General features: G+C 40.1%; 1 protein-coding gene across 3 annotated transcripts in view; it reads right to left on the minus strand.

Annotated features, from left to right (window-relative positions):
• The window catches only part of LOC124720062 (dynamin-like 120 kDa protein, mitochondrial), a 196,435-nt gene that overhangs the window by 3,097 nt on the left and 173,809 nt on the right, over positions 1-19,529 (minus strand). For all 3 annotated transcript variants that reach the window (XM_047245331.1, XM_047245330.1, XM_047245329.1), the window contains 3 exons: positions 14,011-14,211; positions 10,076-10,169; positions 672-782 (listed from right to left, as the gene is read on the minus strand). In XM_047245331.1, coding sequence (XP_047101287.1) covers positions 672-782; positions 10,076-10,169; positions 14,011-14,211 — 406 coding nt within the window. The remainder of the gene's footprint in view (positions 1-671; positions 783-10,075; positions 10,170-14,010; positions 14,212-19,529) is intronic.

Genomic DNA, 19,529 nt, shown 5'->3' on the forward strand with positions numbered 1-19,529 from the left:
GGATACCCTTCAAAGTACGTCATTATTAGCGTCAAGTGGCACAGTGCAAATAAAAGGCCTAATACTACTTCTCACTGAAATTAATAGAAAAAAGCTCTAAGCCTAAATGTTTAATGCCAATCTACAAAATATGTACGTTCAGGTAGGGAACGGTATTCACATTTTCTTATAAAATTAATGAAACTCACTTAGGCTTTAGTGCTAACAACAAATTCACAGAAAGGTGACACATTCTTAGACATACATCTCATCACTCTAAAAATTACTCAATTGGAAATGGGCCCAGAACACAATGACCCGCAAAAAAGTAATGAAGATTACCGAACAATCACCATCGATACAATACGACACCCTCCTTCACCCTTCCTTACGAGACTCCACAATTGATTATTTCCAAAGCACAATGGCAGCTAAATTTGTAGCAAAACAAGCTCAGTACACTTCTTTCTCACCAAAATCCATTCAATTCATGCTAGGGTCTCCCAAAATCCCACATTTTTCAAAATTCCCCTACTTTTCCAGTTAACTCAACTTCCTCGAGAATTGCAATTTTCCAGGCAAACCGCCATGCTATATTAGCTACTTCAAAAATGCTCTGTTCCTGTCAGTCACCTCATAGGAAAGGAACAACGAGTGAAGGAGAGGGGGGAGGGGCGGGGGGCAGTACTCACTGAGCTCCTCGGCCAGCGTGACGCGCCTCCCGGTCAGCAGCTTCTCCTTCTTCTCCTGGTCCTGGCTGTACTCCTCCAGCACTTCCTTGATCTCCTTGTCCAGCCTCCGTGCTGTGTGTGGACAGAGATTCACAGTTATTTCTCAAAACTTAATACGTGTGAATAAACACAGTAAAGCAAAGCTATCGCCTGGAAGGTCCGTACGAGCCCGACAGTTCTGAGGTAAGCACAGGAGATGCTGAGTCGCAATAGGCACAATAAAAAGATTCACACAATTAAAGCTTTCAGCCATTAAGGCCTTTGTTAGCAGTAGACACACACACACACACACACACACACACACACACACACACACACACACACACAACTTGCACACATATCTGCAGTCTCAGAGAGCTGAAAGCCCACTCACTCTCACCTCTCTGAGACTGAAGATGTGTGTGCAAGTTGCATTTGTGTGTGCAAGTTGCATTTGTGTGTGTGTGTGTGTGTGTGTGTGTGTGCGGGTGTGTGTATATGTGTCTACTGCTAACAAAGGCCTTAATGGCCGAAAACTTTAATTGTGTGAATCTTTTTATTGTGCCTATCGCGACTCAGCATCTCCACTATATGGTGAGTAGCAACTTTCCTTCTCTGGCATTGTTACATTCCATCCTGGATTTTTCATTGTTTAATATTCAACTAATTTATAAATAAAACATTCAAAAGTGTTAACATAATGTTAGTGAGAATGCTCTACACATACCAACTTATTTTGTAAGAGGAAAAAACTTAAAATACATTTAAAAATATGTCCCCTATTCTCTCAATTAATGTTTTAAGTATTATGGTTTGGAATGTTTTATTTATAAATTTTTGCCTGTATTGAATTTTAAGTCATTAGTACATCTAGGGAGCTCGCTTTAAAGCTACACACACTTTACACCAATTAAATCTTTTAAAAGTTTAATATAAAGTGGAAGCATACATGTATGTTTTTAGTATACAACAGTCAACTGGTAGTTCTGTTATGCACTTTGTAACAAGTTACTCTGTAGCTACAAGATTTGGTATATTATACAATTTTTGTATTGTAATTACATAAAAAGGTTTTGGTTTTGAAGCATTGTACACACAAGATTAGAACTGAACTTTTTTTTTTAACATAAGTCAAGATGAGAGACATTACCCAAAACTTGTCATTTTGAAACAGAAACAGCACTTTGGAGACAGAAATCAGGCCTATTTTGTGGTATATGTTCATAAAAAGCAAGGTACGAGGGATGCTTCCCCACAGTTGGCAGTATGACGAAATTTGTTGCCCACTCGCCACTACCCTCCCCACATTAAGCCGTGCTACTGTCACAGTACCCCATCGTAACCTTCTGAAATCGTCAATTTAAGTCTGTATGTGCTCAAGTATTTTCTCTTTGACATAAGGGGACCAGAAGAAACAATAAGCTGATAAATGAGTGAACATAGATGGTGAAACAATTTGCTTCCCTGTTTCTGTCAAACAACTGTTTGACATACCACCAGTTGGCAATTTCACAATGAAAAAAATGTGATACTTCCATTTTTTAACTTACTTTTATTTATTCCATTGATGATTTAATCCAAGCAACTTTTGGTACACCATTTGCCAGTAAATTTTCTTCCCCAGTGCAGAACACTGTTTTAATTTGCCAGGTAGTTTTAGTACATGTTTCTCAGGTCCTTTAACACTACGACTGCCGAGTGGTCAATTTGACCACTTTTTATATTTTAACATGTTATTATCTACATCTACATTTATACTCCGCAAGCCACCCAACGGTGCGTGGCGGAGGGCACTTCACGTGCCACTGTCATTACCTCCCTTTCCTATTCAGTCGCATATGGTTCGCTGGAAGAACAACTGCCGGAAAGCCTCCATGTGCGCTCGAATCTCTCCACTTTTACATTTGTGATCTCCTCGGGGGGTATAAGTAGGGGGAAGCAATATACCTCATCCAGAAACGCACCCTCTCGAAACCTGGCGAGCAAGCTACACCGCGATGCAGAGCGCCTCTCTTGCAGAGTCTGCCACTCGAGTTTGCTAAACATCTCCGTAACGCCATCACGCTTACCAAATAACCCTGTGACGAAATGCGCCGCTCTTCTTTGGATCTTCTCTATCTCCTCCGTCAACCCGATCTGGTACGGATCCCACACTGATGAGCAATACTCGAGTACAGGTTGAACGAGTGTTTTGTAAGCCACCTCCTTTGTTGATGGACTACATTTTCTAAGGACTCTCCCAATGAATCTCAACCTGGTACCCGCCTTACCAACAATTAATTTTATATGATCATTCCACTTCAAATAGTTCCACATGCATACTCCCAGATATTTTACAGAAGTAACTGCTACCAGTGTTGTTACGCTATCATATAATCATACAATAAAGGATCCTTCTTTCTATGTATTCGCAATACATTGCATTTGTCTATGTTAAGGGTCAGTTGCCACTCCCTGCACCAAGTGCCTATCCGCTGCAGATCTTCCTGCATTTTGCTACAATTTTCTAATACTGCAACTTCTCTGTATACTACAGCACCATCCGCGAAAAGCCGCGGTCAATTTCTAATCTATGCTGTTGTGAGTTAATGACTTTTCCTAAATGTTTATGTAGATCATATAAATAGTCCAATATTTATTTTATCTTCATTAGTTTTCGTTGAATGACCACTTATACTTAAAACTGCTGAGTGGTCACTTTGACCACATTACATGTATATTTGAAAACAGATTATTTAAAGATTGTTGTGCGTTACTCCCCGGATTTATTCTTAGAACTCGTCAACAATGTACTAAATATGTTGGTTACTGAAGTTTATTCACAATGTTTGAATTTAAAAGCTGAACAATGCAATATGTCATTTATTGTTTGCTAATGGGTTTTGCATAAACAAGACTGATTATTTGAGTACTGGTCTCAGAGCAGTAGACATGGCTCAGACATCACAGCGATACATACCACGGCCATGGCCACTTTCAGATGAAGAAATTGTCACACTTTTGTATGAATCGGATGCTGAAAATAGTCCTGAAGTTGAGGACCTTGTGGAAGATTCTACAGATGAAGATTACCAACCTGAAACTAATGTGGAGAGTGACAGCTCCGAGACTGAAGATGAAGGTAATTTACATTCACTTGTGTTATTATTATTATTATTATTATTATTATTATTACTATATGAATAATGATCACTATTATAATAGAGCTGACACTTCTACTGCTACTTCTGTTACTGCTATTTTATTGTGTGGTATGTTATCTTTATAATGAGTTGTAGCTTTCTAATTGTCTCTTTCCTCATGCAGTTGCTGAACCAGGACCAAGCAGTAATATAAACAATGCTAGAGAAGGACCTACACTGGGTAAAAAAAAGAACTGCACCTCCAGTAAGTGGACCAATACAGAATCGACGTAGAAAAGCAGAATGAAGTGAGGGTTCACTCCCAGAACCTGGCTCAAAACTCCTGGGGAAGGACGGGATCATGGAGTGGACTGAAGCAGACTTCGGTGTTACTACTCCATGTAGGAGAGGTCAACAGCATATATTGAAAGAAACACGGGGACCTACTCCACACGCAAAGCGGCACGTCTCAAATGATAATGTTTCGAGTGCCTGGTGCCTTTTAGTTGATCGATCAATGTTGAAACACATAAAGAAATGCACAGAAGTAGAGGCACAACAGCTTCTTGGAAATGATTCCTGGAGTTTGCATTTAGAAGAATTAGATGCATTTGTTGCTTTATTATATGTTTGTGGTGCACTAGGTGCCAGATGTATTGAAGTAGATGAGTTGTGGTCGAAAAAGTGGGGAGCCCCATTTTTCACTGACACAATGAGCAGAAACAGCTTTCAAGAAACTTTGAAATATCTGCGTTTTGATGAAAAAAATACATGGTCGGAACGTTTGAAAAGTGACAAACTTGACTTATATCAACTACTTGGAACCATAGAAAACTGTCAGTTGAATTACATACCTGGATCAAATGTCACTGTGGACGAACAACTTTTCCCCAGCAGAACCAGGTCTCCGTATTTGCAATTTATGCTGAATAAGCCTGATAAATTCGGAATCAAATCCTGGCTTCTAGCAGATGTAGAAACAAAATATCTTTGTAATGGGTTCCCTTCTGTAGGAAAGAACGAACAGAGGGCACCTAATGGGAAACTTTCAGAACAAGTAGTAATGAAGTTGGTAGCTCCATATCGCAATAAGGGGCGAAATGTGACTACTGATAATTTTTTCTCTGCGGTCACACTTGGGGAGACACTGGAGAAAGAGAAAACTAGTCTTGTCGGCACTACCAACCGTGCAAGAAAAGAAATTCTGAACACTACAAAAAAATGAAAACTCCTCTTTACACGTCTGTTCTCTTGAAAAGGGAAGGTGGTACTCTGACTGTTTACCAAGGGAAAAAGAACAAAAATGTTCTTCTGTATAGCACCATGCACACAGATGTTGAAATACAAAATAATTCGAAACACCTTCCCAAAACAGTGAGCTTCTACAATAGCACAAAATTTGCTGTAGATATCTCGGACCAGATGACGAGGAAATATTCTGTTCGCTCTGGTACTCGTCGATGGCCTGCACACGTATTTCACAATATCCTTGATTTAGCAGCCATCAACGCATGGATCATTTTCAAGCTAGTGATAGGGATCAAAATAAGTAGGAGGAATTTCATCCTAAATCTAGCAGAAGAATTACGTAGAGCCTATATGGAAACCAGAAATCAGGAAAAGATGCCAAGGGGTGGAAAAGAAAAGGAAGAAAAGGACAATGGTGATGAAGAAAGAGAAGAAGCGGAAATTCCTGCGAAATTAAGAAAACTATGCCAAATGAGGAAATGCAGAAACAAGACAAATGAAGTGTGCAGTAAATGCAAGAGATATGTTTGTGGGCCGTGTACATATAAAGTAATAAAGACAGTAGTTTGTAATGCTTGTAAGTAGGATTAGGTACTATACATGGTCATATTTTATGATTGGTCTTTCTCTTAACATATTCATGGGTACTTGGTTTCTCCAGTAAGATTAATTTCTATTAATTTTAAAACTACTGCAATACAATTAGTATGGTTGCAGATAAATATTGTGAACTATGTTCTTTAATATTAGTAATATTATGTTCCCATTGTTGTTGTAAAATACAATGATACTGTTATTAAACATAATTAAAGTGATACATTGTTATCAAGGTCATTAATATTTACATTAAACAGCACAGCATGTACTTACAAAGAAAGTGGTCACTTTGGCGACATCGACGGTTCTAAGTATAGTACTAGTTCCGGTGGTTCTAGTGTTAAGTCGATGCTTGTGACATGCCCAGTGCAACTACAGTGATTACATTCTAGCAAGTGCTTCTCAGAATGAACGACTTTTCTACTCGCCTCTGAACACCCAAACAGCTGCTTGCCTGTTGTACAAATATACTCAAGTTTTGCCTCCCGTTTCAGTTTTCTACATGGATTTTGCAGTTCCTTACAGCAGCTGACATATGTTACTTCATGAGCTTCTGTTGAAATAGTCCTGAATCTATCATGACTAACTTTTCAAAATGCATAATGTCAGAAAACATCATTTTCAGGAGAAACAAAAAACTTATACAAGAGCATTTTATTAATTTTTTCGAATTTTACACAAAATACACAGTTAGGGCTATTGATGAAAGAGTGTTTATTATAACACTGGTTGTCTGTTTCTTCATTCAAGATATGAGGACTTTTGGGGTGGAGCAAATGCAGTTTGTTGTGTTTTGTGGTATATCAGCTATTACGGACATCAATTTCATTAGTTTGCAACAACGCACCCAACAATGTTGTAATACTAAAAATGAATGACAAAGGCCTTTTTGGCCGAAAGCTTTCTTGGTTGTTTTTCGTTGTTGCTGTCTGCAACTGAGCATTTCCGCTATATGGTGAGTAGCAATCTATACTTTTCATAATACTGTCATTATTTCATCCTGGATTTTCCATTGTTTGAAAATGAATACATTTTGGTCAAGTTGGCAAGTTAAAAGTTTTCACTTCAGTCCACCGCTCTTACACTGTAGCCAACGTCGCTTAACCCTCGAGCGAGCGTGCCAGTGTAAAAAGTGTGCCACCTGCAAATAATTGTTTTGCCCCATTCCACTGTTGTTTCACAATTGTGAACCCATCCCCATTTCTTCATTATTGCTTCAGCTAACACAGTGATAAATTGTGTTGTCCTATGTCCAAGTAAGCAGCAGTGAGAAAAAAATTTACATTGCGTGGAAGAAAATGCCCCAGATTCCGAGCTAGCAGCACAATCCCACAATGAGGCAGCTGTCTACAAGGTAATTAGTAACTGCATATGCGGTTGGCTGGGATCTGATGCAACTGCACTGGTCGAGTGGGTTATTACTATGGGGTATCACCCATCTGTGCCAATGGAATGATATTAATGAAAGTTATTTCATTACAATTAAATTAAACAGTGGTTTAGTCCATATTATGTACGTTTATTTTATCACTGTTTAATTAAACTAAGATAAAACAATGATTTTGCTCATACATGTTTACCTCGGAACCATAGAGACTGCTACTCTTTACATTTGTACAAAGTACGGCGCGTGCCCACTTGTGTTATGAAAAACGGCACGCACGCTTTAAGGTTAATAAAACAAAATAAAATAAAAAGATGGACATTGAATTTGATCCATTCATAGTACAAGACAAAATGCTATTTGTTTTCATTTGCTACTTTTGAAAGCTTGTTTTGAAGGTTTTAAAAATCATTTTAACGAGATCTGATTGTAGAAGTGTGTAGAGCAGGATTTCATATCAAACTTAATTTTGTCCACCAGTGGACATTAGGCATTTTGAAAAGTTGCTACTCAGATGTGTGTGGCAGTTAAATGTTTGTGCAACACAGAACCTACTGCAGTCTTTGATGTGCCTAAAGATCCCCCCCCCCCCCCCCCCCCTCTCTCTCTCTCTCTCTCTCTCTCTCTCTCTCTCTCTCTCTCTCTCTCTCTCTCTCTCTCTCTCTCTCTCACTCTCAGGTATTGATCAGCACACATCACTTCACGCACAGTGTTAATGTTTTCTGAAACGATAACCAACTTTGGACGACCATCACAGAATTTTTCGTTGGCAGGAACAACACCACAATGCAAATCTACAAACCAATTGTAAACAGTCTTTTCTGCACATGATTCATTACCAAAATCCAAACAGTGATTCAAGGCATTATTACTGACTCAGATCTTTCTGAAAACCATGAAAAAATATCTAACAAAGACCTTCATATTAAGTTTCAATTTTTTCACAACATTGTTTCTACAATCACTCACTGTAAAATAAAATTACTTACCCAATTTCAGATCTGCAATTGTTTAGACAGTAAAAATGATGCATTTTAAAACAATAGTGATTTCACATTGTAACAGAAAAACTCCTGACATCAATTATATATTTTTAATTTGATCTTATTCTGTTAACAGCACATGTACAATAATTACATGAAATACACTACTGGCCATTAAAATTGCTACACCACAAAGAGGACGTGCTACAGACGCGAAATTTAACCGACAGGAAGAAGATGCTGTGATATGCAAATAGCTTTTCAGAGCATTCACACAAGGCTGGTGCCGGTGGCGACACCTACAACGTGCTGAGATGAGGAACGTTTCCAACTGATTTCTCATACACTAACAGCAGTTGACCGGCGTTGCCTGCTGAAATGTTGTTGTGATGCCTCGTGTAAGGAGGAGAAATGTGTACCATCATGTTTCTGACTTTGATAAAGGTGGGATTGTAGCCTATCGCGATTGCAGTTTATCGTATCACGATATTGCTGCTCGTGTTGGTCGAGATCCAATGACTGTTAGCAGAATATGGTGGGTTCAGGAGGGTAATACGGAACGCCGTGCTGGATCCCAACGGCCTCGTATCACTAGCAGACGAGATGACAGGCATCTTATCCGCACGGCTGTAACGGATCGTGCAGCCACGTCTCGATCCCTGAGTCAACAGGCGGGGACGTTTGCAAGACATCAATCATCTGCACGAACAGTTCGACGACGTTTGCAGCAGCATCATTTCTCATACACAAACAGCAGTTGACCGGTGTTGCCTGGTGAAACGTTGTTGTGATGCCTCGTGTAAGGAGACCGTGGCTGCGGTTACCCTTGACGCTGCATCACAGACAGGAGCACCTGCGATGGTGTACTCAATGACAAACCTGGGTGCACGAATGGCAAAACGTCATTTTTTGGATGAATCCAGGTTCTGTTTACAGCATCATGATGGCCGCATCCACGTTTGGCGACATCGCTCTGAACGCACATTGGAAGCGTGTATTCGTCATCGCCACACTGCCGTATCACCCAGCGTGATGGTATGGGGTGCCATCGGACACATGGCTCAGTCACCTCTTGTTCGCATTGACGGCACTTTGAACAGTGGATGTTACATTTTAGATGTGTTATGACCTGTGGCTCTACCCTTCATTCGATCCCTGTGAAACCGAACATTTCAGCAGGATAATGCATGACTGCAGGTTGCAGGTCCTGTACGGGCCTTTCTGGATGCAGAAAATGTTTGACTGCTGCCCTGGCCAGCACATTCTCCAAATCTCTCACCATGGAAAACATCTGGTCAATGGTGGCCGAGCAACTGGTTCATCACAATACGCCAGTCGCTACTCTTGATGAACTGTGGTATCGTGTTGAAGCTGCATGGGCAGCTGTCCCTGTACGCGCCATCCAAGCTCTGTTTGACTCAATGCCCAGGCGTATCGAGGCTGTTATTACGGCCAGAGGTGGTTGTTCTGGGTACTGATTTCTCAAGATCTATGCACCCAAATTGTAATTAAACGTAATCACATGTCAGTTTTAGTATAATGTATTTGCCCAATGAATACCCACTTATCATCTGCATTGGTGTAGCAATTTTAATGGCCAGTAGTGTAGATAGTTTCTTATTCATGCCTTATTTCACTCAACTTTATTATTTGCAGCATAGTTTTCATACTGCTGATAATATTACGTTTGATGCTTATGGAAACATTTCCTTTAAAGAAGTACTAGTGACTTACTACACATGCTAATGCATCGAAGGTGAAATTTTCAGTTTGTGGTGAAAAGATGTGTACTGTAAAATCTCTGTCTCTTTTCTTTCTGGAATTCCCCCACCCCCAACCTTTACTTACTCACAGTACAAAGGCACTGATTATTTATTCATAGTTTATGTGTGTGATTTATTCCTTTATGCTCTCACAATATTTTGTTCATAAATTTTCTTATCAGCATTCTGCCAGCAATGCACTAACTCATTTCACAACCGAGCAGCTTCAGCTCACGGGATCCCACTGAAGCTGACAAATAAGAAATGAAATGAAACAAGAGGTGCGTACCTTCCCTGTTCATGACCTGCTGCCTGAGAGCGTTGGCCGTCACCTTCAGCATCTGCTGGATCCTCCAGAAGAGCACCACATCCGCACAGTCCACCTGCAACACAGCACACACTCAGTCGCCACCCGTACTCTGAAGCGATTGTCTATTTCCTCTTGTATCCGATGACAGCAGCATGCCAAAATGCTTAATTTACAGTTGATGGGGAAAAATAAAGTGCAGGTTTAACCAGCCATTCTTAATCCTGCTGTTACCTTCAAGTCAACAAAACCCAAGCAGGAGTTTATTCTTTCATAACATTTTTATATCTAAACCCTTGCACCTGAAACATGCCGACTTTATTTTTCAAACAATGGAAAAATTCAGGATAAAATAATATGTATGCACACACACACACACACACACACACACACACACACACACACACACACAACTGCACAGACACCGGTGACCACAGCTGGGCAGGCTGGAAAGAAGGGAGGAGAGCGGACTGCACCCAGACACAACAGCTCTGTCTGTCTGTGTGTGTGTGTGTGTGTGTGTGTGTGTGTGTGTTTTTTCTTTTTTTTGTTCTATTTCAGGAGAACTTTTTTGACCTAAAGCTTCCTTTATGATAGCTTAATTTGTTACATTTGTGCCCCTTTGGTCTATACGACCTGGATGTTTAAAAATTCCTGACTTGTGCAAACACTGGTAATAAAATTTTATTTCACCACCTCTGAGATATATACATAATGTTTGTTTATTTTATTTTTTTTTTTTTTTTTATAACAATGCATATAGTTGCTTGCTTACTGTTGAAATATGTGAACTTACACAACAATGCAGGTTGATTATTACATTCAAACTATCAAAACATTATTGCTATCACTGATATTTCATCAACTGTATGGTGTGGAACAGTTAATGTATCTGATGTAGTAGCTTTTGTGTGTTGATCATAACAAAACAGTTTTTTTCTGATGAATGACTGAAAGAATTAGTAAATGCATATGACAGTGAGGAGACGATCTTTACAGAAGAAAATCAAACAAGTGATGGCAGCATTCAAGCTACATCTGAATCAGAAGACACTTTAGAGACTGATATCTCACACGGCAACATGCAAGTGGTTCTGCCAAATGACAAAAATGTCATGTGGAACTTAGGACCTTTCCCGCATCAACAAAATGGAACAGCATCCAGTCCTAACATTATAAAACAGACTTCTTGTCCAACAATATATGCTATATCCAGTGTAAGTGATAAAAAAAATTCTCTTTTCAAGCTCTTATACGGATGAAAGTATTCAGAACAGTGTGGCGGGAATGGCTAATATTGAGGGCAAAAAAAATTTCATGGTGACAGCGGGAAAGAATGAGATCAAATTACACTTGAAACCTGTATTGGTTTATATTGATGGCCAAAGTGTATAAATTGTACATTGTATTCAGAAACAGAGCCATCCTTCCGTCATAATGCCATAGAAGTGGTTCTGTTGCATCTCATGTGTGACATAGTTTGATGACAAGCCTGGTCGAAGGGCAAATAAATTAGCACCTATACGAGTGCTGTGGGAGAAAGTGGAAATATTTTCAAAACTATATAATCCTACCGCAAATCAAATAATGGAAAATCCAGGATGGAATGTAACAATAAAAGAGAAGAAAAGTTGCTACTCACCATATAGTGGAGACGGTGAGCCGCATAGGCACAACAAAAAGATTCACACAATCATAGCTTTCGGCTGTTAAGGCCTTTGTCTGCAGTAGACACACACGCACGCACACGCGCACACACACACACACACACACACACACACACACACACACACACAAGCGCAACTTGCATGAGTGTGTGTGTCTACTGCTGACAAAGGCCTTAATGGCTGAAAGCTATGATTGTGTGAATCTTTTTATTGTGCCTATCGCTATATATGGTGAGTAGCAATAATCCTGTCACAAACATAGATTAGCTAACACAATCCAAGTTTAAGATCATAATAACTTTTAATACTTTATGAGTATTACATCCTTAAATACCAATTGGGTCATTAGGACCCAAAAGCCAAGAGAGCATATGAGGAGTGGAAACAGAAAATGACCTAAGTGCCGGATCTGACCCGTACTGACAGGTTCTAAGTGCCAGCAAGAAAAAAACAGCTCAGCACAAAGACTGTGTGCCATCTACTAACATAAATTTGAAAGACCACCTCACATTCATTTCCAATCTTCATATATGTAAAAGCTTTTTAGAGGAAAGGATCAAGGTTAATAAGGCTACTTATTAAGAAGAAATAGCACCTTATCGGTTTTGAACTGACAGATTCGTCATTGGGTAGCTGTTCACATTTAGAATTACAAACAAATTATGCAGTGCATATAGCGTCGGCAGAATTTTGTGGCGCAAAAGTTGCTCGAGGTGGTGGTGCTCCACAGAAGAAACTATGTATGGAAAAGGGCTACATTCTAAATAGTCTTCACGCGTTTGCTGCCGGATCACGTTGTGCAAATTCCACAATATTTCCTCAGAGCAACTGTCCGACATCTTCAGGTCGTACCTAGCCACCGGCAAGGTTTAACCACCTGAAGATGTCGGGCAGTTGCTCCGAGGATATATTGTGGAATTTGTGCAACGTGATCCGGCGGCTAACCCGTGAAGACTATTTACAACACGTCTGCTAGAAAAGCTTGAAGAGTGACAAGGGCTGCATTACTGCATTTGGACCTATAGCTGTATATTTAGAACGGTTTACATTTGAGTGCTAGTGGGCCAGACAGCTGCTGCCAGCGAAGCCAGACAGGGGCTGTACTGGCACCGTCCGCTTCTACTGGCTCGCCCAATATACTGCGCAAAGAACTGCTCTATGGGCTCTCGAGTTGGGACACTTTTCCAGGTGCAACAACTTTGCCTATTTTGGGGAAATAAACAACTCCAGGAAACAGTGTGGAGCACTGGAGCAGAAAAGGCCATATGGACATATGGGCAGAAATGCAGGCACACCCACTTTAAGGTGGCAACAAAAGACCTATGACAGCGTAGATTTCAATGACTGAGTGCACACGTGAGAAGACGTCGGCAAATAGGAATGTCCTGCCCGTACCGGTGTTTCAGCTCCACACTCGAGAGAGCACCGAGCTAGAGCACAGTCCAGTAGTAGCCACATTATCCACTGTACTGTGGTGTGACATGTTATTAATTCAGAATAACACATTATACTTTTTCCTCTCAAGTCGATCAAACATGTTCATTTAAAATCATCATTTATAAATTATTTAAGTAGAGGTCTTCCAACTGAGGGTCCTTCCATTTGATACGTCTGCAGACACAATGGGAGAAGTACGAGCACAGGACATTGGATGATGGCAATCCAGTTTTCTCAACTGCTGTGACCGTGACACTTATAATTTAGTGTTGAGACTTGGCAGAGTTTCAGAAGGCACAGAACAAGAGGTGCTGCCTACAATGACAATGCCCAGAAACAGTTGAAAGGAGTTTGCCAGAAATGTCATTGCATTCTATTTGGACCTGTTGTAAGAGTCCATTTGGAGATGATGTTCTGATTTACAAATTCACAAGAGATCTGTACAACCACTTACTAAATGTTAATATATACTGAAGATGAAATACAGACACTGAGCTATCACGACCAAACCACTATACTGTTACTGCCCTCTGCTGACAACACAACGCACCCGGCCTCCTTTTATACTGGCGGGTCCACCTCTTGCGACATCCGGTTACCGATTTCACATTACATAGCGGTATTTGGATACTTTTGATCAAATAGTGTACATGTACAATAGTAGAAGAGAAAGATAACATCTTTATCTTTTACCCTTCTCAATGGGAGCACTCCTCCATTCGTATTATTGATTGTCAGATCCTGTACGTATTTACATTCCTGCCTTTTCCCACAACGTGTGCACGACACGATACACAAACAGAGATGACGTACCTCCTTTTCGTGGCCCTGGTGGTACATGTAGTACAGCTTGCGACAGTCGTAGGCACGGGCCAGGCTCTGTTTCAGGAAGTGTTTCCTGAAGACGGGATACCACGTCTCTCGGATGAACTCGAAGTCCACGTCGATCTTTGTCCGCTGCAGGTTCTTGCGCACAGCTGCCAACTCGTCGTACGACAGCGACGGCGAGTGTTTCTGAAAACGTTTGGAGACCGATTACGTTTGTTGTCTTTGGTATCCTCATATTATAATTCACATTAATGTCTGCCACCAAAATTAATAAGAGCTGCAACAGAACCATGTGGGACCATCGTACTTGCTCTTAAACCACTCTTGACATTAGTATAAGTTTTTGTTCTTACTCAGATCTTGTTTTGTTAAGAGCACATACATGATAATCACTTAAAACAGCTTACTTCTTATTCATGCCTTTTCCAGTGAAATTTGTTATTCACTGGATATTTTTAAGACTAATGATGATAGTAGCATAGGGTGCTTATAAATGAATACTGGGGTTTTAACGCTTTATAATATTTATTATATTAAACTTACAGTTATAAATGATATGTCAAATGAAAGAGTAACTCAAACAGCTTTACCAAGAACCTTATAAATGTTCAATGTGAGCGCCATTTGTCACACGGTACACATCAAGTCTATAGCCGACTTCACCCAAACGTTGATATGTGTGTCTTCAGTGATTGTAGCAACAGCTGCTTCAATCCGGTTTCTTAATCCAGGGAGGTCTGCTGGTAGCGGAGGCACGTACACACTATCCTCAATGAAGACACCAAAGGAAAAAATCGCATGGTGTTAGGTCGATTGGAGGCCGTGCAAAGCAAGCCCTGTCATTCGGCCCCTTGCGGCCTATCCAGCGCTTGGGTACAGTGAAGTTCAACCAATTGGGTGCTTCGCTATGCCAGTGAGGTGCGCACTGGTGCCAAAAACGACTGTTTGGATTGCTCTTTCATTTGACATATCATTTATAAATATAAGTATAATGTATTAAATATTATAAAACATTAAAACCCTGATATCCATTTATAAACACCCTGTACATCTCGATACTTTAGAAATATTTTATTTGAAAGATTATTCATGATGCACAAAAAAAAGCACCTGGAGGCAAAATTTTCAGATAGCAAATATCTGTTTATATCTAAAGTAGTATAGTTCATCTAAAAATCCCCATTCTCCTTTTTTTTTCAACAAACATTTTACTTTTTCCAAAAAGTTTCGAAATATACAGTTATTCATATTCAAAAACTTCACAATCTAGAATGTTACAATGTTAAATATTGATTATTTCCAAAATTCAGTACTATAGTTTTGTAGCTTGGATTTATCAGATTCCAAGAACGCCTACTTTACTAGAATACATTGTTAGTTTGTTTATTACTCAATTTGGCCGGTTTTGGAAATCTGTACACAAATAGAAATTATTCTCATAAAATAGTACTTTTTTTTTCTTTTCTTTGGTGAGGCCGTCTACACACTTCTGTCCACATTAAACCTACCAACAAACAGTACTTACATTTTGACAGCTGCCACCCTATCCATGTCAAACATTCCCTCCCATACAGCCTCGGCATCCGAGGCAAACGTATTTGTTCCGATGCAGACTCTTTACAGCAATACAGTACCATTCTCACCTCAGCCTTCACTGGATGTAATTACCCCATCAGCCTAGTTTGGAAGCAGATTTCCCGGGCCATCACATCCAATCCTGGTACTGCTGATCCCTCCAAAAAGAAAAACAACTTCAGAGCACACCACTGGTGACTCAGTATTATCCTAGTATGGAACGTATTAATCAGCTACACGAGTTCCTTAAATCGGGCCCTGAAATGAAATCCCTAAAATCTTACCCACCACACCTAGAATAGCTTTTCGTTCCCCTCCCCATCTCCACAATATTCTTTTCAGACCCTATGCGTACCCATCTCCCTTCCCAATGGCTCCTACTCCTGCCACTGTCCCCACTGCAAGACTTGCCCTATGCACCCTCCTACCACCATCGATAGCAGACCTGTAACTGGCAGGACATATACTATTAAAGGGAGAGCCAACCTGTGAAATGAGACATCATATACCAGCTGTTATGTAAACGCTGTTTGGACTTTTGCATCGGCATGATAACACCAAATTATCAATTAAGATGAATGGGCACAGGCAGAGTGTGTATACGGGCCACACACAATATCCTGCTGCAGAGCATGCTCTAACATGACAATCGTGACCTCGGTGCCTGTTTCACCACACGCGCCATCTGGATTCTTTCCCCAGTCACCAGTTTCTAGAACTCCGCAGGTGAAAACTAGCAGTACAACACGTCCTCGGTTCTCAAAACCTACCTGGCCTTAATTTACATTAATTTCTTCTGTCTCAGCATTTCTTCACAGTAACCACTATTTTCTACACTTTGCTTTAGTTTTGTACGTCCTTTGTCTTACCCATCCATCTTTTACTGACCCCCTCCCATCTCTGTTACATACAATGCACTTAGCTTTTCACTCTTATTAGCTCATGCACGATGTTTAAGCAATAATATCTGTCTTGCATATTACCCTGTCTTAGGCCTTTAAGCTTGCAGGTTTTCAAATCTCGTCTGCTGCAGTTCCCAACAATCAGTCTTTCCTTCTCATCCCGTACGGCAAGTCTCCCCTGACCCGCGGATCTGGATAACTTACCCAGAATTTTTGCCTAGACCTCTCCAGTCCTTTTACTTCACGCCTCTTCCTTTCCCCTCAACACTTCTGCCTGAAGGAGGAGTCACTGGCACCAAAAGCTTGCCTAATTACAATCCTCTTTTAAGTGTCTAAGTGTCTGTTCTGCCGCCGCTTGGTGAGTGGGTTTTTTATCTATCCAATTAAATCAAATCTATCCTTTTCATAATATTGTCATTATTCCATCCTGGATTTTCAACTATTTGATAATGGACACATCAACAGATGCAAACCTCAGATCAAACACAAGAAAAAGAACTAGAGACACATCACAAAAACGAAAGTGAGAGCAGTAAGAACAATAATTCCTGCTGAAACACTTGGGCCCAACACAGGAAGATCTGCAGCCATCACTGTTATGTAAACCAATAATATTATCGAGCGAAATAACTTTCACTGGTAATGATAGTTCCAAAACATTTTCCTAAATCTGCATCAATCGTTCACGCGAACTGTCTGATATTGCAATGTAAACGAGACCAAATTGATGACATAACAATAATATTAATCAGTATGTATGAACAATGCCTATCAGAATAATAAAACATGATCTTTTGCAAATCATTCTCTTTTTACTGTGTTCAACATCTAAGTGAATTACAAACTTTACGTGAGAGAAATCCTATTTTATGCTCTCCTTTATAGGTAACTAGCCAATTTATATTGGAAGCATTCTTTTATTGCTATAAAGAAAAGTAATTGCAATGTCACTTTGTTTTTATTTTATTGCTATGAGGTGAATTCAATAAGTAAAACAACACAATTTTTTTTTTCTAGAAGCATGTTGATTTTACTCAGGATTCCAATACACCACATTATTCCCCCTCATTTGGCGACAGAAGCCCTAGTTTCCAACATAAACTCTGTCGAATGTGACGGCGTTCTGCCACCTTACTGGGAGCGCCTGCATTCCTCTACTGGTAGATGTCACAGCCAACATCTCACTTCATCAATAATCTGCCCACGAACTGCTTCCTGCAGAGTGCATCCCCCATTGAGCCAGAATGGTGGAAGTCGGAAGGCGCGAGATCTGGGCCCCACAGTGGTCGAGGAAGAACAGTCGGACAAAGTTTTACGGGTTCCTCTCGGGTGCTCAGACTCGTGTGGCCTCGCGTTGTCATGGAGAAGAAGTTAGTTTTAATTTTTGTGGTGACAAACGTGCAGAAGTCGTTTCCTCAACTTCCTGAGGGCAGCACAATACACTTCAGAGATGATCATTGCACTGTGAGGGGGGACAGCAAACAGAACAACTCCTTCAGAGACCTAGAAGACTGTCACAATGACTTTACAGGGTGAGGGTGTGGCTCTGAACTTTTTCTTCGGAGGAGAGGTGTCGTAACATCACCCCGTGGACTGCCGTTTTCTTTCCCGTTCGAACTGATTGTCCACATTTTGTTGCCTGCGACAATGTTTGACACAAAATCATCACTCGCAGCCTCGTAACACTGAGCAATTCTACACAGAGGTACCGTGTTGTTCTTTATGTTCTCCTGTTAGGCACCGAGGAACCCAGCACGCAGACAGCTCCGAGTACTCGACTGGTGGACAGGTGTGTCAGCACTGCCGACAAAGACGTCTAGTTGTGCAGTGAGGTGTTTGACTGTGATCTGTCGATCACCTCAAATGATTAGATTAGATAAGATTAGATTTACTTTCATTCCAATTGATCCGTAGTGAGCAGGTCCTCCAGGATGTAGAACATGTCAGAAAAACAACAATACATGACAAATATTTACAACTCAAACAAATAAGCTAATGTGCCATTCCAAAGGTCCCAAGTGGCATGGTCGTCATTTTTAATGAACGCTATATGAAAGAATCATTTTACAAACACTAATGCACTGAACTTAAAATAAAAAAAAGTTTTTTTTATTTATAAGGTAATAAACATGTAATAGAACTACTGTAATACTTATTTACAATGAACACATTACTGCACTGAAATTGTGCAGAAGTTGTATTGTACTTACACACACACACACACACACACACACACACACACTAATCAGTTGGTTCTACTGAGAAATTCATCAATGGAGTAGAAGGAGTTGCCCACCAATAAATCCTTTAGGCTTCTCTTAAACTGAATTTCATTGGTTGTTAAGCTTTTTATGGCTGCTGGCAAGTTATTGAAAATGTGTGTTCCTGAATAATGCACACCTTTTTGTACAAGACTAAGTGACTTTAAATCCTTGTGAAGATTATTCGTATTTCTAGTATTGATTCCATGAATCGAGCTGTTGGTTTGAAAAAGTGATATATTTTTAATGACAAATTTCATTAAAGAATAAATATATTGGGAAGCAGTAGTTAGTATCCCTAGTTCCCTATACAGGCTTCTGCAGGATGTTCTCGAGTTCACACCACATATAGCTCTTACTGCCGTTTTTGTGCCTGGAAAACTTTAGCTTGGCTTGATGAATTACCCCAAAAAATAATCCCACATGACATTATGGAGTGAAAGTAAGCATAGTATGCCAGCTTTTTCATTTTTATATCCCCTATGTCTGACACAATTCGCATTGCAAGCAGAGATTTGTTAAGACGCTTCAGGAGTTCTGTGGTGTGCTCCTCCCAGTTGAATTTATTATCAAGCAGTAATTCCAAGAATTTAACGCTGCCCACTTCTTCTATCTACTTGTCATCGTATGTTAGGCATAAACTCGTGGGACATCCCTTTCAAGTTCTGAACTGCATGTAGTGGGTTTTTTCAAAGTTTAGTGACAAAGAATTGGCTAGGAACCAGTGATTAATGTCCACAAATATTTTATTAACTAACCTTTTTAA

The sequence above is a fragment of the Schistocerca piceifrons genome, chromosome 11, assembly GCF_021461385.2.
Source record: "Schistocerca piceifrons isolate TAMUIC-IGC-003096 chromosome 11, iqSchPice1.1, whole genome shotgun sequence".
Lineage (NCBI taxonomy): Eukaryota > Metazoa > Arthropoda > Insecta > Orthoptera > Acrididae > Schistocerca > Schistocerca piceifrons.